The sequence below is a fragment of the Ostrinia furnacalis genome, unplaced genomic scaffold, assembly GCF_004193835.3.
Source record: "Ostrinia furnacalis isolate ACB-3 unplaced genomic scaffold, ASM419383v2 OfSCF6787, whole genome shotgun sequence".
In the NCBI taxonomy this organism is placed as follows: domain Eukaryota; kingdom Metazoa; phylum Arthropoda; class Insecta; order Lepidoptera; family Crambidae; genus Ostrinia; species Ostrinia furnacalis.
The window spans coordinates 24,761-51,786 of record NW_021137026.1 but is presented as its reverse complement, the minus strand read 5'-3'; the positions used below and the strand labels follow the sequence as shown (position 1 = coordinate 51,786).

The 27,026-nt window shown below is 36.9% G+C and overlaps 5 protein-coding genes across 6 annotated transcripts; 2 read left to right on the top strand and 3 right to left on the bottom strand.

Annotated features, from left to right (window-relative positions):
• Positions 1-752: 752 nt before the first annotated feature.
• snf (U1 small nuclear ribonucleoprotein A snf) lies at positions 753-2,162 on the bottom strand. Its single transcript, XM_028318354.1, has 4 exons — positions 1,950-2,162; positions 1,541-1,779; positions 1,150-1,418; positions 753-983 (listed from the first exon to the last, which is right to left on the bottom strand). The coding sequence occupies exons 1-4, from the start codon at positions 1,951-1,953 to the stop codon at positions 824-826; spliced, it is 672 nt and encodes a 223-aa protein (XP_028174155.1). The 5' UTR covers positions 1,954-2,162; the 3' UTR covers positions 753-823.
• A 407-nt stretch (positions 2,163-2,569) lies between these two features.
• On the top strand, positions 2,570-6,639 carry LOC114362822 (mini-chromosome maintenance complex-binding protein). The gene is made up of 9 exons (XM_028318359.1): positions 2,570-2,854; positions 2,956-3,138; positions 3,261-3,629; positions 3,911-4,157; positions 4,473-4,590; positions 4,893-5,072; positions 5,360-5,603; positions 5,870-6,034; positions 6,402-6,639. The coding sequence occupies exons 1-9, from the start codon at positions 2,750-2,752 to the stop codon at positions 6,612-6,614; spliced, it is 1,824 nt and encodes a 607-aa protein (XP_028174160.1). The 5' UTR covers positions 2,570-2,749; the 3' UTR covers positions 6,615-6,639.
• Positions 6,640-7,009: 370 nt separating this feature from the next.
• Positions 7,010-8,616, top strand: LOC114362820 (uncharacterized protein RAB5IF homolog). The gene is made up of 4 exons (XM_028318357.1): positions 7,010-7,238; positions 7,320-7,423; positions 7,507-7,636; positions 7,912-8,616. Exons 1-4 carry the CDS (start codon positions 7,137-7,139, stop codon positions 7,960-7,962), a joined length of 387 nt encoding a protein of 128 aa, XP_028174158.1. The 5' UTR covers positions 7,010-7,136; the 3' UTR covers positions 7,963-8,616.
• A 94-nt stretch (positions 8,617-8,710) lies between these two features.
• On the bottom strand, positions 8,711-11,415 carry Tcs3 (Probable tRNA N6-adenosine threonylcarbamoyltransferase Tcs3). The gene is made up of 6 exons (XM_028318356.1): positions 11,202-11,415; positions 10,783-11,004; positions 10,400-10,550; positions 9,789-9,895; positions 9,437-9,603; positions 8,711-9,077 (listed from the first exon to the last, which is right to left on the bottom strand). The coding sequence occupies exons 1-6, from the start codon at positions 11,314-11,316 to the stop codon at positions 8,835-8,837; spliced, it is 1,005 nt and encodes a 334-aa protein (XP_028174157.1). The 5' UTR covers positions 11,317-11,415; the 3' UTR covers positions 8,711-8,834.
• A 220-nt stretch (positions 11,416-11,635) lies between these two features.
• LOC114362816 (uncharacterized) lies at positions 11,636-26,875 on the bottom strand. 2 transcript variants are annotated; one of them, XM_028318352.1, is made up of 15 exons: positions 26,859-26,875; positions 21,100-21,174; positions 20,875-21,022; positions 20,563-20,683; positions 20,250-20,393; positions 19,712-19,866; positions 19,073-19,234; positions 18,878-18,973; positions 16,427-16,586; positions 15,911-16,029; positions 15,502-15,601; positions 14,785-14,961; positions 13,870-14,000; positions 13,154-13,192; positions 11,636-12,766 (listed from the first exon to the last, which is right to left on the bottom strand). In XM_028318352.1, exons 2-15 carry the CDS (start codon positions 21,101-21,103, stop codon positions 11,782-11,784), a joined length of 2,541 nt encoding a protein of 846 aa, XP_028174153.1. In that variant the 5' UTR covers positions 21,104-21,174; positions 26,859-26,875; the 3' UTR covers positions 11,636-11,781. The 2 variants fall into 2 exon arrangements, with proteins under 2 accessions (XP_028174153.1, XP_028174154.1); XM_028318353.1 differs by lacking the exon at positions 13,154-13,192 and having other exon boundaries at positions 13,831-14,000.
• Between the last annotated feature and the right edge of the window lie 151 nt (positions 26,876-27,026).

The following is a 27,026-nucleotide window of genomic DNA, read 5'->3' as shown; positions in this document are numbered from 1 at the left end:
CATACCTTGAGGGGTTAATCCTACTAATATTATAAATGCGAAAGTTTGTATGGATGTTTAGATGTCCGGATGATAACATGTTTGTTACTTTTTCACGCAATAACTACTGAACGGATTTTGATGAAAATTATACGCGGGTGAAGCCGCCGGCAAAAGCTATAGTCTGGTCTGCGAGCACGTAGAATTTTGTCTAATGACCCCAGGCTACCCATCCTTATTGCTCACGCGTAATTATGTTGCTGTCGCGCTCGCACACTCACTGCGGACGCCCGACGCGACAGCAATATAATTACGCGCGAGCGATAAGGATGGGTAGCTTGGGGTCCTTGGACAAAATTCTACGTGCTCACAGACCAGGCTTTAGTAGTTCCATAAATCACCAAGATTGACTAGATCCATTTACGTAAACTAGTAAATACATAGATGTAAAGCCTACTACCTCTACTAGATTAATACTTTATCTTTTTAAAAATTGAGGATTAACCTAACCACAAAGCTAAGTAAAAGTATTATGATAATGTGATTAGGGAGGGAAACCCAAAAAATAATGCCCTCTAGTGGGGTTGCAATTTTACTGCCTCAAAAATAATATTCTTACAGCTTAAAGAAACATTGCTTATATACCTAGCATTTTTACTGCTGATTTCCTGTTTTGGAATGGGAAAATATAGGGAAAACAAACATCTCTCGTGCTTAAATGACTAATATCACAGCCAGAGAGCTGTTCAAGCCCAGTGCAATGCTCAAACCAGTTCTCAATAAATCAGACTTTATTGGTAATCAACTTAAAAATAATATTACAACTCTGTAAAACTAAATAAAACTATTTCTTTGCAAAAGTAATCTTCATCGCGTGGGTTGGAGTTATCTTGAAGCCTTGTAGGGCTTCCTTTGCGGCTGCTGACTGCATTTCATTTGCAAACTCCACGAAGGCAATATCGTGCCTGTTTGGTACAAGTCGGACTTCTTTGAAGCCGGGGAATCTGTAAAAGAAGAGGTAAAGTTTTAAATAAAGAAGTAAATAAGTTAAATAATAATTAAAATGGAGTTGACAGTATTACAACATCCTTATTATGCTGTTTTAGAAAGAATATGGGTTCTAGATGACTAGATTTGTAGATTTTACGCATTTTTACATATTGTACTTACTGGTTGAATAACATAGACAACATCATCTCAGATGTTTCATCAGGCAGGTTGGTAAGGAACAGAATCTGGTTCGGAGGTTGTTCCACATTGACATTGTTGAGTAAGCTGGGTTGTCCAGGCCCAAGCATAGCATGTCTGCCAGCATCTTTATTCTTCTTTTTCTTGTTGTCATCGGCACCTTTGGGCATCTTTGGTCGCTTGGGCCTCTCTTGGAAGGTGCCCTTAATTTTAGCAATAACATCACTGTCCGTTTTGCAGTACTGTATTCTCTGTAAATATAAATGTGAATCATTTATCATGGTGAAAGAGAGTTAAGAGGTCAGTCAGTTAAATAATGTATGTTTTTATTATAAATTCTTAATTCTTAAAATTTCTATAAAACAATTCTTACCATTGGTTTGTCGTAGAAAGGGAATCCTTGCATACTTCTGAGGGCGACAGTAGCACTGGATATTTCCTTGAAGATCACGAAAGCCTGCCCACGCATTTTTAATGTCTTCATTGCGACAATATCCAATATTTGGCCAAATTGCGAGAATATGGCATAGAGGGATTTCTTTAACTCCTCTTTTTTAATTTTTTCGTTGAGATTATTTATGTAAATAGTGTGGTTTGGCCTAATATCCATCGCTGAAAGACAGTAATTTGAGGTTAGAATTTTAAAATACAGATAATGTTTTAAATTAATGCCATTTATATGAGGATTACATTTGTGTTTAATCTGCGTTTTATAGGAAGCATTATGAGACACAATAAGGAGTTAAGTTTTTGTAAAATGATGGAAAAACAATGTAACTTACTCATTTTAGTACGCGGTCTTCAGATATGGCAAATGTAACAATTAACAAGTACCTAGTTATTTTTATATTCAATCTAAACACTGATAAAGAATTCAACTGTGACACTATACTGTTGCTGTTCCTTTTAATTGAAATTATCGGAATATTTAAAAAAATACAAAAAAGCACGACAACACAACGATAGCGTCATTCATAGACTCAACCATAGATAATAGCATAGAGAAAAGTAATACATAGGAAAGATAATAGAGTTTAGTTAGAGTTTAACAACCACAGACTAGAGAGTTTGTCCAAAGACAAAAAAAACTTATCATAGACAATAAAGTTAGATATCCAAGAGCAAAAAAATTAAAAAAGTAGAGTACTAGAGTCTGGAGACGACACACGAAAACTGTCTTTCATGCTTGGTAAAAGTTACAATAAAAGCTCTTGGGTGTACATTTTCTTTATTCATTATCTAACAAAAATGTTAAAAACATTTCTTAAACTTTGGTAAATGTTAATCAAAGAATACAATTTTCTTCTACAACCTCTCCGTTCTTATTTTGCTCGTGGCTTAAAAGAACTCGTTCCCAGAGCCGAACAACGTCTTGATAAAAAAAACTATCTGCTTGTCTCTGAAAATTCGCGCGCTGTCAGTCAAAGTGACAAAATACTTGATTTTTCAGCATTTTACATTAATTTTTACAGCATTTCTCGAAATAAATTAAAGCTAAGACGTTACAAACAAAAAGGGTATTAATAAACAATTTACATTACTAAGAATACTCAATTAAACAACCAGCAAATTTCAGCAAAAGATGCATGATCTCGTAAGTGATTTTGAAACTGTGACTCCGGATTTGTGGATTTCAAATGAACAGGCATGGAAGGAGAGACTATTAAAACTCCCTACTTGGTACCAGGTACGTTATAAATAAAATTTGCACAGTATAATGCTCTTGGATGCTACACTCAATACACGCATTGACTGTAAACAATGTTGACCTCTACATAACCTTTTCAGATACCTCTAATAAATTCGAATGCATCGCACAATCTTCCTGATGGGACGCTGGTTCGATTCCGCGGAATGGTACAAGACATGCACAACCCAGAATTTTATTTCGAGCAGTTCGAAATTTTTAACACAGCTACAAATGAAATAAAGAATAAAAGTGGAAAGTATCGCGACACCTCGAATGTTTTGGTATGAATTTATATATTTTTTTTGTTTTTATTTGTTGAATTCTATCTTAAAAATCTATTATTTACTGCACAATTTTTTCCTGTAAATTAAAATTTTAATATCATCATTAATTAATTTTATAGGAGAATGAAAAAATCAACTACACAGAAAATTTAAAAAGTTCCCAACGACAAACAATGGTTGTCGTTTCAATGCCGGGTCTCAACGATTGGGCGCAGAAAATAGAAGACAATAGGAACCACTTAAAACACTTAGAACAGCAGCCGAACACATCGAAGCGACTAAGCCAGAACGCTAGCACTAAGTTAAAAAGGAGTTACGATGAAACAGATGAGGATCCGGATGCAATGGAAGTCGTGGACTCTGAGGTAGCTGTCGGCAAAGAGAGGAAGACTAGTGAGAGCACAAACGATACTGCCAATGTGGTTTCCAGAGAGCATTTACTTAATTTCCCTTTACCTGATGTTCCCAGCCAATCTTGCATTGTTAAAGTGAGTAACAAAACTTTTATACTTAAACTATCTACTTGATTTCATACTTCCATAAGTTTTAGAATTCTAGATGTAGGACCTGTGCTCCTTTGCATATTATGGTTACATTACAATCTACATTCTACTAACTTTTAAATTTTAATGCAATAATGTGACTTTTTATTGGTAAAAAAATTTTCAAAATTGGATCAGTAGATTTATATTTGCATAGATTACTGTTACTAGTAATATAATTTCATTTTGTGAGGAGTAAACGTTAAAACAACTACCTATTATTCCAGATATACGACGAAAGTGATAACCTCAAGCTGAACGATATGATAGAAGTGGTTGGCTTCCTCTCGGTGGACCCGGCTTTGTCCGGAGAGTTCCAGGAAGAAAAGGATCCCTTACTGGAGCCTCAAATTGAGTCCCCGGTAGAGACAATCACCCACAACCCACCACCAAGCCTTGTTCCACGTCTGCACGCTGTGTATGTGAAGAAACTGAATCATTGCAATCCGTTAGTGGCAGATACTTTTGATCAAGGTAGGATAGTTGAAAACAGTTTAATTTTCCCAGTAGTTAACTTCTATTCTGTGGCACTCACTATGAAAATGTTTTCTACTATATAAAAATAAGTCGGGTTTTCCTTCCTGACGCTATTACTCCAGAACGCACGAACCGATTTCCACGGTTTTGCATTCGTTGGAAAGGTCTCTGGTTCCGTGAGGTTTATTGCAAAGAAAATTCAGGAAAAAACAAACGAAATGCCAACGGGCGAAGCCGCGGGCGGAATGCTAGTAGTGTATAAAATAGTCCTTTAGTAAATAAGATGTTATAAAAATGTTAAAAATGTTTCAGGTGCCATTCTAAAGGAGGCCAATGCAGCCCGAGAGCACCTTCTAAAGGCCCTTACGGAATTGCTCCTTGGAGACCAGTTGGCAGCTGAATATCTTATTTGCCATCTTATTGCTTGTGTGTAAGTATTTGTTTGATAAATTAAGAATTAAAGATACCTACCCTAGTTTTAGGCTGACTTGCACCATCTTACTTTGACTTTAACAAACGTCAAAAATCTGACAAAATTCATTCAAAAACACTGGTTATTATTAAAGTTACTGTTAAAGTAAGTTGGTGCATCTCAGCCTTAAAGTTTTGGTTAGGGTAGCTAAGTTTCTTGGTAGTTCTGTTGGTAGCTCTCTTGTAAAGCAACTCAAAGATTGTGGGACAATATTCTTATTTCTAGAGAAAAATCAAATTTCAATACTGTAACCATTTCAGGTACCTCCGTCAAGAAACCCTCAGCCTGGGCCAGTTCTGCCTAAACTTATCCAATCTGCCCACGCAGAAATACCCGAACTACGCCAAACAGCTTTACGATATCATCAAGCAGTTCGTCACCAAGAGTTACTACCTCCCTCTGACCATAGACAATATGAATACTCTGTCCTTGTTACCAAAGTAAGTGTGAATTGATTTTTTCTCTAAACTAAGCAATTTTTTATTATAAGGCTGGCTGGTCTATAAACGCCGCGCCATAGGCATTGTACAGCGTCACGCCTTAGGCCGCATCACGATGCTTCTAAGCGTTTAAAGATTCAATCAGGAACGCTCCATTGAAATAAAGGCGCTCGGTAAGCTTTCGGTAACGCGTATACCGAGCGTGATTTTGTGCCGCTGCCGCGCCGATAAGTCAGAAAACGGCCTAAGAATGAAAAAAACATAATTCTTACACAATTTCTTTGCAGAAAAGATTACGATTGCAATCGTCTCACAAGCGGAGTCTTACAACTCAGTAAAGACACGCACCTCGTTCTGGACGAAACTAAAATGGAACAAGGAACGCTTGATTCCACTGGAGTGCACAACATTACTGCACTTGGAAATATGATCAAGACGCAGAAAGTGGAGTATGATTTCAAATATTACAAGATGGAGTTTGACTCGGATGTGTCAGTCTTGATACTTTCTGAGGGGAAATCTTTGCTGCCAGTAAGTATATTCTAAAACCTATTATGGAGGTATTATTCTGTGTAGGATAATAAGGTGTATTCAGGGTGTAAAAGAGTTGACAAAAGTCTATATTGTCAGTTTGGCTTCATAATAAAATATTGCCTTAAAATTGTTGATAAACTTAACTAAAATGCTCCTATCCTAATAAAACATTTTGCCAGCTTTTTTTTCTATCTCTCATCATTATTCATGACCAACATACAGGGTTTTATGTGTGGAAATTAAAAATAATTTTAATATTTCAGAGTGATTATCATGTGCCCTTGCGTCCTGAAGAGTCTTCGCTGGAAATATTCGACGCCATCGTGGAGGCAGCTACGTATTACCTGAAGGAGGAGATCATGAATGTCATCAGGACATACCTCACTAGTCTTAAGCTTGTCAAGTATACCATCAGTGAAGATTTACAGGTAATTTGAAATGTAATCTTTTGTTTATTTTTAATATTAAAAAGCACTAAATAGTAAAATAAATCTTAGCATTAAAAGGCTTCAGAAATTTTTATTATGCTCATAAAATACCGACTTAGTACTATAATCATGCTAATAAGAGCTTATCAAGTTAAGTTTTAATTTTCAGATTAAGACTAGCATAAAGGCTTAATTTAGATTTTAGCTTGATTGCACATGCTCATTATTCTCCACTCAATTGTGAACTTTTCATATTAAATTCATATTGAGCATGCTCAAGCTCAATCTTTATTGTACTGTTAACAAGTAAAATTAACATAATTCAGATTCATAGTCATATTTGCTCAAATACTCCATTTTTTTTCAGTTTGTTGAAGATGACTTCATAGAAATGCGCAGCAAATCGGACAGCCAGAACCCCGTGACAGCTGACGATCTCCACCGACTTTTGGTGCTAGCGCGCCTGGTCAGCCTGTCTCGCGGCTGCGACTCCTTATCCAAGGAGTGCTGGGACATCACCAAGAAAATGGAGGAGGAGAGGCTGTATCGCGTCAAGAACCGCGTCTCTGCTATGTTATAAGCGGAATAAATCACTTTTTAGTAAATTATGTTTTGTTTACTAAATGATAGTAAATGCAATTTTTGTCCTGGACCAATGTCATGAATAGCCTGAAGCACAGAAAATCTTAATGAATTCGGCGAGCTTCAATCGCAATCGCCTTTCCTCCAGAACAAGGGGTGATCTGAATAACTTTCATCATTACATTATACCGTATTGGCATTACTTACAGGATAGGTTTAGCCCATCCCCCGTTATACATCATAGAATCCGCCTCTGGCCAGTAAACAGTGATGATGTTGTGATTATGTGAGCGAAGACTCCATACTTCTTTACTCGAAGATATTCACCAAATAAGTGGCTTAAAATATTTAAGTTCAAAACTGTATCTCAATATTAAAAAAAAGGAAACCAGCGAACTGCCAATGTCACAGTGACGTGTCGTAAATTGGAAGATTTCGTTTGGCAATTTATTGATTCGATTAATTATCACTTTACGCATGATTCTCTCTGAAAATAACAGGGCTGTATTAAATATTTAACATGTCGAGCAAGAATAAGTCCAGTGATGGCTTGAATAAAGGTAAAGGCGGTGATTCAGTGTGGAAGAAAGCCTTTACGTCTCAAACGGAATGGCCAGACAAGGTTAGTTTTCATATCACGAGACTCGTAAGAAGTCCTAAAAAACTTGATGGATATAATAAATAATACACTTCTCGCTTACAGGAAGAATTTCTAGACGTTATTTATTGGATGCGGCAAGCTATAGGAATAATATTAGGCTTAGTTTGGGGTGTACTGCCTTTAAAAGGATTCCTGGGTCTTGTACTGTAAGTTTCTTAAGTTCCTAAGATATTGTTTGCCTTTTTATATTTGGGATACAGTCCTTAAAATCTGTATTCTCATATTCCAGATTTTTGCTTGTGAACGCGGCGGTAATATACATTTACGTGAATAACTTCCAAAGTGTTGATGAAGATGAGTTTGGAGGGACATGGGAGATCACCAAAGAAGGATTTATGACTTCATTCGCTGGGTTTTTGGTAAATACATTTAAATTCAAGTCTATATTCCTAGTTCCTACTGTAAAATTGTAGTAGGCTAAGAAAAACAAACTTGATAAAAGATTATTCTTGTTTGCTTTACCCAGTTTAGAACTGATAAGAGATTTAACTTTAGACATAGTTTTGTAATAGTCTGCTATTAAAGTTAAGTACTACATAAACCATTTGTGGAATTCTAGTTACAAACACTCAAGTTATCTTTACTGTAACCCTAAATTGAAAATTAAGATGTTAATTGTGTCACTTTTTTTCAGGTCACCTGGATTATAATGTACACAGGTCTCCACGGCAGCTTTAGTTTATGAGGCTTAAGGAAACATTAATGAGTGCACCAAATGTATTACGCCAAGATGAACTGCCAAGAGATTTGTAGTACAAAAAAGTGGGAATGTGTTTTATCATTGTGTACATGCTGTAAGGGACATTATCATGCTAACTTGTAACTAAAGGATGGTTGACATGTCTTCAATTGTCTAGTTATAGTTCTAAATGTATTGTGTATCGGAATGAACTACTTTTAAATCCAGTGAAGCAATAATTTTAAAAATATATTTATTTTATTGCATTTATTATCTCTCTGGAGAAATCAATAATCATTTAAGTTTTAGCGAAATTATTTATGATCACATGTAATTTAAAGAACAGTTGATATATGAAGGATATTTCTATTATAATCTGGATATGGATGGTGTTGTGAGGTGACAGTATTTTGCATTTCTGTAGCATGTATCAAATATGACAGCAGAGCAGAATATTAGTGAATAATTGTTAAGTTTTATCAGATGTTTTACAGGGTTAAGTCAACATTTTGTTTTGTGCAGAAACTGATGCAAAGGCAATAATATTATGTAGTCTTGTTTGTAATGTTATTTGTTGTGTGAAGCCCTCAGTTTGCAATTAAGTCCTTGTTTTGAACAAATATCAAGTTTATTTGAGTAATTAAATTTTATAATACAAGAGTTGTTGTTTTTTCTAAATATGCTACTTGTAAGCCTATAGAGGCACAATTGTTTTGCATAATGAGTGTAAAGAAAGAAAATAAAAGATTTCCACTGCATTCCAAATGCTGTATTTCAAATACGTTAAAAATAGCTTAAATTCTAAACATTTACACAATAACATGAAAAGTACACTTAATACTAGACATCAATACAGATAAATATATGGCCCCTAGAATCTAATCGTCCCTCCACGTAACAAGAACGTCGTCGGTACGGAATCGCTGCGTGATCGTGGCTTCACTCATCGGCATGCGTGTTCCCGACTCATGTGCCAGCGCTCCCGCGTACGCAATCATCACTCCGTTGTCTATGCAAAAGCGTTCGTCTGTCGCGAACAGAGTGCTGCCTCGTTCTGCGCACATGATGCCCATCATTTCTTGTAAGCGCTCGTTGCAGCCGACTCCGCCGACTATGAGAACCTGGAGATAAAAACACTTGGTCATAGCACAAGAACACAGGTCTTCTGTTTTTTGGTGGCACAGACAAGGTTACCACTGTGCCATCTTGTACAGTGCCAAACTTATACTCTGTGCTGTTGATTGTCCTACTTGTGACCTACTTCAGAGGTAAATCAAAATTATGTAGACTAACAAAAAGGTTTGAAGTTCTCAACTAAAAAACTGATCTATCTCATCATCATTTCAGCCATATGACGTCCACTGCTGAGTATAGGCTATCTATTGCAACATAGTTCAAGTTCCAGAAACACCAATTTAAAATGGAAAGCCATTAAATATACTTTTGATTATAACATTCTTCTTAAAAAGTAAGTACCCACCTCATCAGATCCACAGTGGGCCATGGCTCTCTCCGTAATCTCCACCAACATAGCAAACACAGTCTCCTGCAGTGAATAGCAGAGGTCTTCAGGAGTGTACTCCTTTAGGAGTTCGTCTATCTTGTCCTCCATGTACGACAGAATACCTGAGAAGCTTACATCCATACCTGTAATTTTAAATTATTAAATAAAAAGTTTTTATTTCCACAACAACTTTTAAATTACCTACATTTAATTCTGTAATTTAAAATGAAACAGCTAAGAGATAGCATGGGATTGAACAAGCTGTGGGAGTCATGAATTGAATGATTTTAACATAATTATTTAGAAATGTTAAATATGTTTTTATTACCTTTTACACTATAGGGAAGGTGTAAATATTTCTTCCCTAATTTGGCTGCCTGTTCAATATTATACCCTGGGCTTGGTTCATTTGATAATTTTAATACTCTTGCAAATCTGAAAGAAACAAACATTTTAAAGTCCTATGAAGCAAAGTATTATTCTTATTAGAAATTCTGTTAATAAATTTTTAATAGTAATATTTGATTTGGAATACATTTCATGGGAATACATTGTCATTTTAGTAATAAATACAGTAGGACGCTGATTATCCGAATTAATTGGGACCGGGGTCGATTCGGATAATCGAAAATTCGGATAATCGGACATAGACTGGTAATAAAGAAAAAGCGTGTTAAAAACGAACTGTCACACATAGAATAAACTTTAATAACTGTATTTTACAGTTCTACAATTACGTTCAGTTAAAATATATCTAGACTCCTGCGAGTTCCAACTTGTTACAACAAAACAAAATAAAAATTACTTGGTTTTAATTTTTAATATTACGCTTAGGACCGATTCGGATAATCGGCGATTCGGTTAATCGGCGTTCGGATAATCGGCGTTCTACTGTAACAGTATATTTTTAACTGTACGAGATGCTAAATTGCCTCTTGCCTATCCAAGCAGTTTCCTACAGCTATGTCGATAGTCTCCCCAAATATTTGGTATCTTTTCCTGGAGTACGCTATAACTTGAGTGTTTCCTCCACTCACATACAGTACTGTTGGATTGTTTGCTTTGGTTATGAGCCGACCCATTTCTATGTCTGGTTTTGAATGATGTAAGGATTGATATTTGTAAGTAAGTTGTAGGATAAAGTTTTATTAGCTACAAAAGAGAACATCTTTGTATTTATAAAAAATCTTGGGTGATAACTATTATTGTATTTTACCAGTCTAAACTTCTGTAATCAAAGATCTGTGTAAAATCATTGTCAAATTGGCACTTTTTATTATTATGAAAACCTTCTGTTTTTTTAGTTGTAATAAAAAGGATACGTCCAATGCAGTGGTTGACTCCCATGATAGGTTTGTTCCACAGTTTGGCGCATGTTCTCGCGACTATAGCACCGACCATCAGCGGTGCGCCCATTCCCGGACCCTTGGTATAACAGACCACGTCAATGTCCGCGGGACTGACGCCCGACTGGTCCAGAGCCACCTGCAGGACCTCATGGATGTTTGCCTGGTGATGTTCAGCTGTTTCACGCGGTAGGAAACCTGCATTGTCAGATTTGTAACAAATATTTTTAAACTATACAACAATGACAAAGATCATGTTTTTAACGCAATTCTGGTAAAAATGAGGAGCTTTATTAGTAATAATACATGGAAAAGGTTATAGAGATCAAACAGTCGAAAGGAAATGTATTAAAAGTGTGTATTTAATTGAAAAAATAGATAAACACAAACATAACCTTCTCCGGGCGGTGTGATGTATGTTCTCCGGCAGTTAGCCAGAATTTCGCCGTCTTTGACGATTCCAACGCCAAGCTTGTTAGCGCTTCCTTCAAAGCCTATAGCCACAACCATCTTCAATAAATAATTAAAGCAGAAAAGAAAGAATCATGAAAAATAACAATGCAGGTTTTTTTCTTCACAACTCGCACAAACTGTCAATGTCAAATTGTCTTTTTTTTATAAAAGCTACGGGCTACAGCCTTGGATCTCATCCATACAGCCATGTTTTTTTAAATTGTAACTTGACGCATTGGAATTTTAGCCATAAAAATTACTCAACTGCAAGCAAAAAGGGCTAAAGACCAATGGTGGATGCTGCGGGTTGGTTAACAGCAAACAATTAAGACTTTTGTAGAAGACCTATCTGTAAACGTAATAAAACTCGCTAGCATTACCATATCCATGTCTTTATTTACTGAATCATATTATAATTGAATTATACATATTGTATTTGTATAGGAAAATCATAAACTTATTATTGACAATAGCATAGCAATCACAACTTTAAGCATTGGCACAATTACATATTCTTACAAACTAAGCTTCTGTTTTTTCGTCATTGATTTCATCAACAAAATCCGCCAACATGTCTTCGACGGTTACATCTTTCCCTGTCGTTTTATCTGTGACAGCAGCAGTTTTCTCTGGAGATTTATCTCCATTCATTTTAGGCACTTCATTTTCTTTATTATCAGCTTCTTGTGAATTCTTCACCACTTGCCCGCAAGTTATAGGAATATCGTCGGTTTCGTCCGTGCACGGTAGATTGTCGTCTTCCGGTCCATCAAGCCTGGTGACTTCTTTTCCTGTACAAGATAAGTCATAAGCCACTTCCATCGAATGTTGACTGTTCTGCTCTTCATAGAAGTTGGCAGTCTTTGAAGGAAGCTGAGTGTTAAGTGTGTAGATATTGGAATAAGGAGCGTCGGTGGTGTCTCCTTCTGTACTAATAGTACTTTCTCCAGTTCGCTGGGCTGATTCACTTCCATTAGCAGTGGTATCCCTACTTTCGTCGTCGTTTCTGGTTCCTTCGCTCGTTAGCGTCGTCGTTTCATCATGGCCTCCGTCTATTTGCTGAGGTTTTATTGTTTCCTGAATCGTTGCTACCGTTTGTATTGCTGCTTCAGCTGGTAAAGGGATATCATGTGTATAATAATATAAGTCAGTTGGGTTTCCATTAGTGTCAGCTGTATTTTCATTGGTGACAGCAATATTCTCATTGGTGTCAACTGTGTTCTCGTTTGTAGCAGCTACAGTGGTATCAGCAGTGTTTTCTGACGATTCAGTTAGTTCCACGCATTTCTCCGCTGGTGTTTCATGTTCTACATCGTCTTCGACTTCTTGCACGTCGCTGTCGTCATCGCTGATTTCTACTGAGCTTGCCGAATCACTGCTGACGCATATTTGATCAGCAATTTCGATTCCATCGTCGACAAGGCGCGGCTTCTTCTTTGACGGCTCGTCGGAGATTGTTATTACTTCTTGACTAGCTCCACTCGCCACAGATTTTTCTGACGGTACTCTGAAATAAGAATTTAAGTTAATTTTATTATTCAGTGTTGTCCTTAGTATGTTAAATTATGTCTTCATGAGCTGGAATATGCAGACCCTTTTCCAGACTAGGAGATAAATAATTTAGAAACTTATAAAATATCTGGAATTCTGGATCTACTATGGTCGTTTGTATACAATGTCGCCGGTCGCAAGTGACCGCCCAAAAATATCGAGTACATAATAAAATATAATCATATAAATAAAAATTTCGGTTGGTCACTTGCGCCTGGCGACATTGTATAACACAGCAACTGAAAGATTGTTCAGAATTTTTTTCATAAGACATGTTACCAAAAGCTGAACGTCTAGTATTGTCTATGGTTTCAAAAGTCCACAGAAGGTTCTTCCCACTCACTTGTCAGCTCCCAGCAGAGCCTCCAACGCCTCCCTGTTCCTCGAAGACAGCTTCTTGTTGCTGGGCGGGCGGCGCGCAGTGCAAGTAGAAACGAATGTCTAGCAACGCTTGCGAGCAGACCTTTAATATGGCCACTCACTTGTCAGCTCCCAGCAAAGCTTCTAACGTATCTCTGTAGGAACGTCTAGGAAGAAGACAGTTTCTTGGTCTTGTTAGGCGGCAGCTGGGCTAACAGCGCGCTTGCAGGTGTAGGCGAATGTCTAGCAGCTTACTCTTTTCTTATAGGTTATTAAACCTTTGTCACCTGTCATCCGCTTTACAGTGGAGGGAAGTCGCCATAACTGACGGAGCACAACATTGTTGTGTTCCGTCAGTTAGAGGTAAGATAGCCAGTTCCTCCGTGGTTGAGGATTCCGGGTGAAGCTCGCTTCCACCTTCGGCCTGATCGTCACTTACCATCAGGTGAGATACAGGCCAAGAGCTTCCTCGTTGTGGATAAAAAAAAAATTCGAACTCCTATGTTGCGGGTCCAATGTCAGTTAACTTTCGCCCGGGACAAACTTGACCTTCACTGGTTGGGTTTTTGGCGGACAAGTTGTAGATCCTGGCTAAACAGGAGTTGCAGCGGTGGGAATAGTCATTTTCCAGCAGCGCTTGCTAACATTATGGCCACTCACTTGTCAGCTCCCAGCAGAGCCTCCAACGCCTCCCTGTTCCTGGAAGACAGCTTCTTGTTGCTGGGCGGCGGCTGGGCGGGCGGCGCGCGGGCCGCGTAGCTTAGCGAGGGCGGCGCACAGTGCAGGTGCAGACGGATGTCTAGTAACGCTTGAGAGCAGAACTTCGATATCTGGAGAGATAGTATTTGTTACACACCACGAAAAAACAGATATAAAATTTTTAACGGTACATGGTTAGACCTTGCAAGGAGGATCTTGGAATAGAGTAGAAGTTATTTGGAATATCTAGAATCAGGCAATGCACGAGAAGTTAGATTGATCGAATTTTATTAATCAGAATTCAAATTTAATTATTATAAGAAGGAAAATGCTGATGCAGTGCTGGATGCGGGCAGCGCAGGACTAGTCGTTATGGAAATCCTTGGGGGAAGCCTTTCTTTGTCCAGCAGTTGACGTCATTTGGCTCAAACGAACGAACTAAAGAAGGAAAAATAGTGAATCATACGAGGTTTTATTTGCTCATTCATTTGTATATTCCCTCAGAACTTTTAATACAGATACTACATCGCTTGTAGCACCACTGTGCCACTTACTGACTGGGCTGACCGAGTTTCTTGCGCTGCTTCTTTTCAGGACTGGCCCATTTATTTTCAGGAAGCAGTGGTAGGGTTAATACTGGGACGTGTAAAAGTGCTTTTTAAAAGCCTATTTGCAAAAATTAATGAGTTTTATGAGTTTTTTACCTCGCCCGCTCTGCTGACAAGCCCACTGTACAGCTGCAGGCAATATTGTGTGGGTGCTGGAACATCAGGGGGCGTGGTCTTCCTTAGGGCCTCCAGTACTCTGATTAGACCCAAGGCCCACTCGCTGGAGTGGCGCCCCTATGACTCTTATAACGCCTAAGGCCCGCTAGTGGCGTCCCTACTTCGCTTATAGCACCACTGTGAGACTCACCTCGCCCGCTCTGCTGACGAGTCCGCTGTACAGCTGGAGGCAATATTGTGTGGGTGCTGGAACATCAGGGGGCGTGGTCTTCCTTAGAGCCTCCAGTACTCTGATTAGACCCAAAGCCCGCTCGCTGGAATAGCTGTCTAGGTTGTAACATTCGCGGACTAAGCGCTCTTGGAATTGCTGTAAAAGAAATGGGCAAAAATTGTAATTAAAAAATCTTTTTTTCAAAATCAAAATTGTCTTTATTTGTTTAGACTAATTAAATTAGTACTTGCAAATCGTCAAATGCTCTTAAGGAGCCTATACATGTCTAAAGAATGAGACAGCCCTACCAGCGCTTCGAGACAAACATTTGGCATGTGCTGAGAAGAAGCGCCGCAACAAACTCAGTCACCGCTGTCTGCCGGTTTAAAAATATAAAAAAGTAGGAAGTTACAATACATTCAGAAGCAAGTTACTTACCAGTTACCACGCGCTCCCGTTGATAGAAGGTGGCCTTTAAGACTCCCATCTAGCACGAGACCGCGTGGCAGTTTTCAATATATTTCTTTAGTGCCGTGCTAATTTCTAGGTCAATTGTTTAAATTACTTGCCCTATAACTATCACTGTTATAACATAGTTTTATTTAATAAAAAATGTTTCGTCACTTTCTGTCGAATGGATGGATGGATTTTACTAAGAATGAAAGAGACAAAACAGTAGGTAATAACTGTTGTTACCTGATGTGTAGTAGGTTTCAAGAAGACGCCACATACAACAAAGAAAGCCTCAGCACAGTCTAGCGCTGATAGTGCGATTTCATCGTTGGTTTTTTCTGACCTAGACATACAAAAAAATACATTAATTTCAAATTCACATAAAAGATTCTTGTCAACGTTTTTTTTTGCGATAAGTTATCTATACTAATATTATAAATGCGAAAATAACTCTGTCTGTCTGTCTCTCTTTCACGCCTAAACCACTGAACCGATTTTAATGAAATTTGGCATAGATAGTTTGAGTCCCGGGAAAGGACATAGGATAGTTTTTATCCCGGTTTTTGAAACAAGGACGCGCGCGATAAGTTTAATAAACAATGCTGTTTCTGCTATTTTATAGTCTAAAATATCTTAAAGTAATATAACTTACACAGAGATTTTGTTTTTCTCGCCAGGAGAGTGGGAGGCAATACTACTCTCTAGTAGCATGGAGTTGGCAAGCTTCCTTTTAGCTTTCTTGCTAAGGTTTTTTGTGGACTGGTTGCTCATCTGAAGGAGAGAATAAATAGATTATTATTGATGACTCTAAACGTTTATAAGGCACACGTGTCGAGGACTCTGCTAATCGATGCGTCGCGTATAGATAGATCAACGTTGAGACGACAAGAGTTGAGGCTATCAACACAAACAAAGATTTGTATCTGTTTATGTTGTCTACACTAACGTCTTGCATAAGTAGTCAAACTGACAAGTGCTTTCTGTCTCGCTTGCACATTTAAAAAGAGCGAGGTAGCTAGTGTATTGAATATTTTAACTTAAAAGTATTGTGTTCTGTATTCAAATATTACATTAGCGTTCGCCTCAACTTTTCTTAAGCGACCTATACACGCCGCGCTGGACTTGGCTAAGGTAGATCATAGGTGAATACTGTCGTCATTGAACTCACAGTGAGCTGCACAATATGCTTGGCCGGCGTGATGTCATCAATAACATGCTGGGTAAGCTCGTCTTCCCAGCTTCGTCCTCGGGAGGAGTCGGCTAACCGATGCGTGGAGAGGGACCGCAGCCAGCGGCGCAGTGTGTCGTAGGCGCCGCGACGGACTTGGCTATAAGGTAGTGTTGCTTAATAAGGCAATGAGGGCTATCGTTTTAGCGCTCACCAGTTAGCGCCACTGTAGAGTAAGGTCCTGTCACTTGCTAGTAGCGAAGACAGTGGCACCAACTGGTGAGCGCTAAAGTGGTAGGAGGACTATCGCATTTGCACTAGGGCATGCAAACCGGTTAACCGGATAACCGAAAAACCGGATAACCGACACAATTTGGAACTCGGTTTTTGTCAGTTATAAAACCGGGTTTTTCGGTTATTTCGGTTCTTCTTCTACGATTTTAGATAATTTAATAACTCATACAAGAACATGCTTCTTTAGTCATATCAATAAAAACAATTATTGTAATGCAATGTGAATGAGTAGAGTATAGTCTATGACTATGGTATTGAACTAAAGTACCATGTATCTTCTAGCTAAAGCTACACTTGCGAGCAAAAGTATGGAATCACTTACATGAAGTTGTTTCCACGCGATCTTGTGTACTAACCAATTTGTTAGTAACAAAAAAAGTAGCACCATTTTAAAGATTAAACTTTTAACTTTAAATTGATACCAAATTCATTTAAATCACACCAGTATTTAAAAAGATATCCCGGCTGATGTGAAGAAGTAAGGAAAAAGACATGTATCAACTGTTTGATACGTCGCGAGTTGCGGCCTATTTACCCCCCATAAAAGCAAGTGTTATCGGATTTTTGCTTTCAAACGTTGATCCATACACATCTCCGCTTCTTTTGACACTTTACCTGGGATTCTACACCTTCAGAAGCAGCACAAATCGTTGCACTATTGCAAGAAGGGCTCAGCCAGCGGGCTGTCGCACGTCAGCTCCACATAAGCCAGTCCTGGGTTTCGAAAGTTTTAAGACGCTTTTGGGAGACTTGTGGCTTTATCCCGAGACCAAGTTCTGAACATTGCCGGTGCACATCGCAGAGGGAAAACCGTTTTTTCATGTCAACTTCTCTACGAAATCGTCATTTGCCTGGTATCGACGTCCAGCAAGAGCTCAGAAATGTTCGTAGGATAGCTGTTAGCAAGTGGACAGTTCGTCTAAGATATTATAAACAATAGAATTTGACTCCAAAAAGGCCTGCCAGAGGCTTGAAATTGACGGCAGGTCACCGATAAGCACACTTTCAATCAGCTCGCACTCGGAATTCTTGTAAGTGATTCCATACTTTTGCTCGCGAGTGTATAAGCGCGCGGGCGCAAAATGGAACGCGCTTTGTATTTGACCATTGCCGCCATTATTTTTGCTTTGCTAGTCTCTGTCAGTGTCAACTTACATATTATTTAATTAAGCATAACTATTACCAAATGTTCTTCTTCTTTTTTGATGATGTTGGCAATACACGTCGAGGTCGACTTGATTTGTGCCATTTTCCAGTATATAAGTGATACGAGTTACAAAATGAGATCAAGTAATGATATAATGAAGGATGATAGATGATACCCTTTCCCACCCTTTGAGTCTCAGTAAAGTTGTGGTGCTTTACTGAGACCTCCTATGGACAACTTGAGAGAACCAGAAGAATCACGATGCACTGTTTTGCTTCACTTGCCCACACCCATGGACGTTCACGAACACTCAATGGTTAATAATCCACCATTATTACACATAAATAGTCGCCCACACACGAATTTGAGAAAATAAAACAAAATCTTGTCAAACTAGAATATAAAAGAAATAAAATGATTTTTATTATAATTTGCAGCATTTTTATTTACTTACAAACAGTCGCCCCAAAAAACCCGAAAAACCCGAAAAAACCGTTTTAGTTCGGTTTTTAAAAATAAAAACCGAAAAAACCGGTTTTTCCAAACCGCTCGGTTTTTGCATGCCCTAATTTGCACTCATCAAGATGGCGCCACTGTAGAGTAAGGTCCTGTCAATCGCCAGGGGTGCCAACTGCTAAGTATAAAAACGATAGCCCTCGTTGAAGCGACTTCAAACGCGCGTGTACAAAACTTGACCACAGAGGTCGTCAAAGAAAACAAGAAACAATTTTATGTTTCATAACAATTTAAAGATGACCCATACTGAACTGTCCCACCAAACTCAATGACAGGGGGCGCTACCATCGTTTAACTATAAGGTTTCCAACATGGCAAAAATCGGAACCAGCGATCCAGTATTGACGGTGGCGCCCCGCTGTCAATGTCATGCATAGGACAGTTAAGTATATTGGAACTATAACAGATTTTTTTTGAATTGACACTGGCACCCATCTCAAAAGGTGCAATGGAATAAATGAATTGTAAGTACATAGTTATGAATCTTGACTTACCTAGATTCTTCATTTACGTTTTCAGAGCTCCATTTCAATGTGAGCATCACAAACTTGAAGACCAAGGCCGAGAAAGGAATAAGATTTGATCCCAAGCTGAAAAACGAATTGGATTTAGTTGGAGTCAATAGCATTAGCAATCTTGTACAATATCTTCCCTACTGTGCAATGTGTGACAATTTAAACCTTACTCACCATGCAATAAGGGCGTCTAATGTCCGTAGAGCTTGAATTTTAACTGAAGCAACTTTTGCCATGTCTTGATTCTGCTTGGCTCCACTTGAAATGCTCAAGGCACGGACTATGACTTCCAGAATTGCTTGGGGTGGAATTGGCTTTGCCACTGGGTAGATTTCTCTGTTAAAAAAAGATTAGGATAATGAAATCCCTGCTTACAAAATCAAATAGGCCTTATATTTGTTAAGTTACTATTTAACAAAAAATTGGCAACTTTATATAAGAGCAACAAAATTAGTAATTTTGTCTTCCATACAAATTGTCTACAATGCATGCAAGAAACTGGAAAAATGCATAAGTAGTATTTGTGAGCTTCATTGTAGACATTTCTTGTTTCTTATTGACTAAATTGATGTATCTTGATTCTCTATTCTATTAACTAGTCTTTTCATATTCAAATGATATTAATATCCCTTTTGAATGCCATGTGACATGTAATAAATATTAGAATCTGAAATGGCACTATCATTTAAAATCTGCCCCATTGTTTCACTTTTTTTATGTGCCAAATAAATTATTCTTTCTTTCTCTTTCTTTCAATATTATTTAACACAGTGTTAGATCTTAGAAAAAAGGTAATTTTGTACAATAACATACACTAATGTAGCTTGAAGGAACACAAAGACATTCCTAAGTCGTGTGTTCAACAGTTGCTGCTTGCTGACACCATTGTCGTGTGCAGTGGGCACCGAGTGGATTTGTTCTAACGCCACGAACAGCGGCAGTGAGGCTGATGACTGCAACTTTAGTTTCTGTAATGATAATGGTAGTATAGTAAACTATTTGTTTAGTTTTATGTTCTATCTGTCATTAAATTAGCTGAAATAACTATTAGACGTTTTCTTCCTTTATTATTGCCCATATTCACAAACATTACAATGAGTATGCATGACACACAAACCAATCACAGGGCTCTATTCAACGCTGTGAGTTCAATTTGCTGCTTCACTTAAGCAAGAATTATTTGTGAATACGGGAATATGAGATTAATGTTGTGTAAAGTTGGTTTCTGTTAGTTGCAATAAATAAATCACTACATTTTAGGACTTTGATGATGATTAGGAAGTAATTATTTATAACTTAATTATCTTAATTAAGTTGTGAGAGAAATACAGAGCAAATGTATCAGTCTTACTTGAATATTTCCAGTGTTCTGGTACATATCCACAGTATTTGGGAACATAGCACTCAGAAGGTTGTGTACTGCATTGTTCAGAACAATCAGGTGTTCCCTCCAGCATGCTTTCGGTGTGGCATTCTTTTCTTGAGATGGCCGCACCTACAAAAGGGAATAATTGTAGACAATAAAATTAAAACACAAAGACATCTTGGCTGTATGACCTATGCCTTTGCTTTTTCCTCGAAAAGAAAAGAAACAAACAAAAAAAAAACAGACATCATCAATATTGGTAAATCTTAAAAATCACAAAATAAGAAAGTATTCTTACTTGTTGTAAAGCATGAGCACATTTTGCTGCTTCAATAACATTAAAATAGTTGGTAGAGTCTAAAAAGTTCGTCAAATATGTCTCAATGGTGTTTCTGTGAGTACCACAGAACTTTGGAAACCTGAAATTAGAATTCTTGTATATTACACATGATCATAATAGATTGTATGCTTTGAATAATCATTTCAAACACATTTATATCTTACGTTTTCTACGACATATTTAGGCTATTTATTACATTACTACATCCTGATTTTTTGAATGATAACATGGAGATTATTATGGTTATAATATTGTTATAGGTTACGATACCGGTTGATGATGTTTTCTAGCGCCTGCAACCACCTATTACTATCTGTAGCTGCATGTTTTGTTAAATTCTGGAAAAATGTTGATAGCACTTCTTTCACTGCATCACTATTGTTAGGATCTACGTCCCGGACTTTGTTCAAAATTTGACCTAAAACATTTGAATAAAAATCAATGTTCCGTGCGTATCAAAAATTAAATAGCTGTAGCAGAAGAATGGTTGCTTACTCATTGTAAGGTTGATACGTATGTTGTTAGAAGATTTTTAATATGACTAATTAAATTAAATATTAACTTTCACACCAGGGCTATGACAGTGTAGTTCCGATGTGTCCGTTTGGCGCTGCAATCGCTCACGCTCCCCGCTCCACCGCACCCCTCTGACGTCTGTCAACTAGGAGGGACGCCATGTTGTTGAATTGACGTTTCTCAAGTAACGTTGTCGAGTGCCGGTGTTTTTAGTGTATTTCCTCGCATTTTGCTGAGTTGAGATCCTAAATATCCAAATTCTCCTTCGTTATTTGATACAGTTATCGTAGTCTTATATAGTGTGCTGCTATAAAGATTGCGAATCGATCGTCATGGGACAATTCAAGTGTTGTGTTGGTGGTTGCAACGCAACTAGTGATACTCATCGACTGTATAGTTTCCCTAAGAACAATGAATTAAGGAACTTGTGGTTGTCGTTTCTTGTGCCTACCAACGCTCTCCTCATCGGGCTCTCAGAAGTTCAGTTGCGCCGAAAACGTGTTTGTGAAAAACATTTCGACAAACACCAGTTTGACATAAACGGTGGAAGACTTCGGCAAGCCTATCCGTGTTTATTTACAGAGGAAGAGATTAAGCACGGAGTACCTCTTTCTGATACTAAACCTGGTAAGTTCTTTCATCGTGGTATTCATCATGAGTTCAACAATAAGCAGACTAATATTGCTTAGTGTTGGACATAAAGAAATTGAAGTCAGACAAGGGTATAACTATAATAATTTCCACTCTGTAATGAAGTAAAGCAGCACCTTTCTTTTGATACATAAATATTAGTACCAACACAAAACTATCGCTGACTATTGATGTCAAAAGCTGTTTCTGCACTGCAGAAGTCAAAAGCATGGGTTGAAGCCCCCCATGTGTGCCTCACACTTTCTTGCTGCTACTTATAGGATATGTTGTGACCCCAATATTTTGAAGATGTTAAAATATCCAGCTTTTGTACAATTTATTATAAATTTTTCCAAATGAAAAATAGATGAGTGTACTAATACTTATTTTTTATGTTAATTATTTCGAAAATGTTATCAAATATTTTACTGTAAATTATATATTTTTTTAATAATTCTTTCAGTGCTTAATGCTTTGGCTGATCACAGTTACTTCAAAGAGAGATCCAATGATGATGATGTTGCAGATAATGTTACTATTGTAAGACCAGGTATGTCATAATAACCTCATCTAATATTGTATTATTAGTTAGTACCTGACATACTTAATTCTTGTGAAATTCACTTTGATCTTAAATGAATTTACTTCATGAAAGGAGAAATTCGATGGTGCAGTGGCTTAATGCTTTCTGCTGTGATATGATGCTATAAACAGTTGCATTATCTTTCAGATCTTTATCTTATCTTCTTTCTATGTTGACACAACTATTTTTATTTAAGTTGCAATTTTATCTTGTTTACCCTAGTTTTGCGAAAGAAAATATCTAATAATTGATACTTATCTTAATTATTGTTGTTTCAGACAACCTTCCCTTAAGTGACCACATTTATTGTAAAGGGACATCTGAAGAGCAAAAAAATGATAAAACAGACATGTTTCCTAAGGCAGGTATGTAATAAATAACCACATTTGAAATTCCCATAAAATAGGGAATAAACAAGATTTATTTTTTCAAATCTAATGTTATCTCAAAAACACATTCAGGCGAAGCTGCGGGAGACTAGTGTATCAATAAACTTTAAGGTTAATAAATCAAAGCTTATTAATATTTTTCAGGTCCCAGTTATGATGTACAACCTTCTTGCTCCTATTCTCAAGATGTATCATCTGTTATAAATCCTCAGAAAGGTATGTTTAATCATAGCTTCTGAAGCTACATGTGACAATGTTTACTCTATTCTAATCTAGCTTAAAACCCCCTGTACTGCTGTTTATCATTATTTCATTACAAATTTCACTTTGTTTGCAGAAAGTACATCTGATCCATCTTCAATGAAAATGGAAAGCAGTAAGAAAGTCAAGAAGTGTAATCAGAACAGTATGTGGTACTTTTCATAAAATGTATTGTAATATCTTTAATATTAAGACTAGAGATATGTATTTTTAAACCAACAATTTTATTTTTAGACTCTAAAATGATGAAAAAGTTTTCATCAAAGAAGAAACGATTCATAAAAGATGTCACAAATATTGCTAGCAAAAGCATAGGTGACACAGCAATCCAAAGAATTGAAAAGGCTGTTCTGAATGGAAAGAATGATGCATTGCTGAAGAATTTTGATTGCTTAAACAAACAAGCACAGACATTTTTACTAATGCAGTTAAAACAATGTAGAAAAAACAAAATGGGGCGTCGATTCACATTGGATGAAAAGTTAATTGCATTAGCATTGATGAAGCAAAGTCCAAAATCATATAGATTATTAGAAAATATGTTTGCATTACCTAATAAGAGAACTTTGCATAGACTTGCAGAAAATATCAATATACAACCTGGCCTGAATCCAAAAATTTTTGAATTTATTAAAAACAAAACGAAAAATTGGGATACCCAACAAAAACTTTGCACGATTGTTTTTGATGAAATATCATTAACACCTCATCTGACCTACAATGAGAAAAATGATCAGATTTATGGTTTTGTGGATGTAGCAGACGAAAGAAAATTGAAGTTTTGCAATCATGCATTGGTGTTCATGGTCAGAGGGATTTGTTCTTCTTGGCGACAAAGTGTAGCTTTTTATTTCTGTGAAGGCACTGTTTCGTCAGCTGCTCTACAGTGTATTTTAAAAGAGCTTATTACTAATATAGCCGAGGCTGGGTTGATTCCTTTGGGACTTGTATGCGACCAAGGATCAACATTTCGAACTGCGATAAAATCTTTGAGGGAGGACACTGTAAAAATAAGAATAAATCAGAAACTAAAAGATGGTAAGTTAAATTTATTATGTAAATGTCTTCATCAGGCTCTAGCTAGACTATCTGTATAGCAAACTTAAATAAATTCAGAAGTTTTGACATGAAAGTAAGACCGTCTGTAAGCAAATTAGACAGATAGAGTTTACTTTTCTAAAGTATGTAATATTATTATGTATAATAGTCTGGTCCGTGAGCACGTGCGAGCAGCGAGCGCGACAGCAACATAATTACACGCGAGCGATAAGGATGGGTAGCTTGTGGTCATTGGACAAAATTCTACGTGCTCACGGACCAGGCTTTAGTATGAATTTTTAGTCTTCCATACTGAATTATAAATTTTACTTTTATGGTTTTAGTTGGTATAATCAGAAACTCTACTTTTTATTAATAACTTCTGTAGCATGACAAATAAATATTTTAATAATTTTAAGTACATAATATTAATTTCCTTCTTTTGTTTTAGATGGCTCCGTTCACATTTCTGGACATGATTTGAGCGTGTTTTTCGACCCACCCCATCTCCTAAAAGGCTTGAGGAATAATTTTTTAAATAAAGATATATTATTTGAAGGCAAGACAGCTACTTGGAAAGATATTCAGTTTATATACGATTTAGACTGCAAGTTGGGGCACACTAGAACCTTACCGAAACTGACTGCTCATCATGTCAATCCTGACAAAGTAAAAAAAATGAAAGTTAGTGTAGCTGCTCAAGTTTTTAGTGCCAGAACTGCAGCAATGTTAAAATTTACCAATGCACTTAGTAAGTATGATTTTTGATGTACTCATTCACTTTGCTTACTTGTATCTACTCTATGGTATTTTTTTTATTATGACAAAAAAATTAAGGAGCAGTAGCTCAGAAACTGCAAGTGAAAAATTTTCTCTTAGAAACATTGGTTGAAATATGAAATATGACATCATTGTGACCTTAATACATAGGTAGGTATATAAGAATTTGAATGTTTCAAAATTGAACTTTGTATATAAGAATAAAGCCAAGGATACATTAGGGGACAAATGTCCTACGATATGTAGCGAAGCCGGCCGATTTCGCCTGACATATCTGGCGACATCGCGCGACTTATGTCAGTAGCGACGTCAGGCGAAGTCGTGCGACTTTGCGAAACTTCGCCTGACATATCTGGCGACATCGCGCGATTTATGTCCGTAGCGACGTCAGGCGAAGACCCGTGTCGCGCGATGTTGCCAGACATGTCGCGCGAAGTTCGGCAACGTCGCGCTACTTCACCCAACGTCGCTGGCGACACGTGTCGCAACACATTTGTCCTCTGATGTATCCTTGGCTTTATTCTTAATTCAATTTTTATCGAGATGTCTGTAACAGTCTTTTGAACAACTTATTTTTTTCTGTTTTCAGATAACTTTAACAATCAAGCACCAAACAGCACAATTGAAACGACGGCCGAGGTTGTGGAGTTCATAGACCAATTATTTGATAGTGTGAATTGTTTACCTGGCGGAGCGGTAAAAGGAAAATTGCGGAAAGCCGTAAAATTTGATTCACCACATCAAACATTTTGGCAGGATGCAATTAAGAAAATTAAATCTATGAAATATGTAGATGTCAATAGTAAACTGGCTGTTCAATCTGGAAAACCTCGACATGTGATAGTACCATCCCTACAAGGTTGGATAACCACCTTGGAAAGTTTTCTAAGGATATCTAAATTATTATTTGAGAAATATCATGTTGTATATTTTTATCCAAGACGAATCAACCAAGACCCCTTAGAAAACTTTTTTGGTCGAATTAGGGCTCTCAATTTTAGAAATGTTAACCCCGATGCAAACACATTTCTTTACTCTTTCAAATCTTTATTATTAAATAATTTGCTGAGTCCTCATTCAAAATTTGCGAATTGTGAATCAGATAGTGGTGACACATTGTTAGACATAAGCTTTTTATTCAGTGACAGTAATGATGAGAATGCAAATACAAATTGTCCCTCAATTTCGATTGACCCTGGCAACAGAGATAAAAGTAATACTTTAGATAGGAACCAAGTAATATTAGAAAAAATCAAGGTACAGTGCTCTGCCTATACTGCTGGTTTTATCTCAAGAAAGCTGTCACAATTTTTGAAATGTAAAAACTGTTTAAAAACCTACACGAGCAGCTCCACTAAAGAAAATGTGTTTGCATACATTAATGAAAGGGAATACAAAATGTTAAAAAATAATAATTTAACTTATCCTTCCGAAAAGTTGCTAATTTTGTATAGGGATGCAAGCACATTGGTGCATAACTATCTAAATGTTAATGGCCACATGAAGAATATTGGTAAACATTTAAAAGAAATAATGGAAACAAGTTTGAGGTTTTCTTGGTTGGGCTGTGACAGTAATCACATGATTTCTTTAAAAAAATGTTTTATTAAATATATTATAAGACTGCATGTGCATAATTGGTGCAACATTTTAAATAAAATTATGAAAGGTGATCTAGAAGAAAAATATGTAACAAAAATGGTAGAAATACATAAAACTGCATTAAGGAAATACAAAACTTTTAGGCTTAGAAAGAAAGCATTAAATAAATGAATAATACAATAAATATTGTTTTATTTTTCTCTGTTTCCAACAACTAATAATAAAAGCCTACATATTTAGGTATAATCGACAAATAATGCGCATCACTATTGCATCGATATTGAGAATGTAGACATTGTCACCACACTATTTCTTAAAAAAAAAATGACAAGCTACAGCACAGATTAAAGAGTATGTCTAAGCTACAGCAGCGCCAAACGGACACGTTGGAAACTTGTGGAATTTTTTACACTGTCGCATCTGTTTTAGACTAATAAGTAATCTGTGTTTCACACTGTAAACAATCCAAAACACGTGAATATTTTTTTCACATTTTGACAGTTTATTTACAACATGTCAAAGTCAATTAAAAAAAAAAAGTTTTTTTTTATCTCAACATATGAAAAGTTTTTGGGTATGGTAAGCTAAGATTTCGCCAAACTTTAATGGAATGGTTATAATAC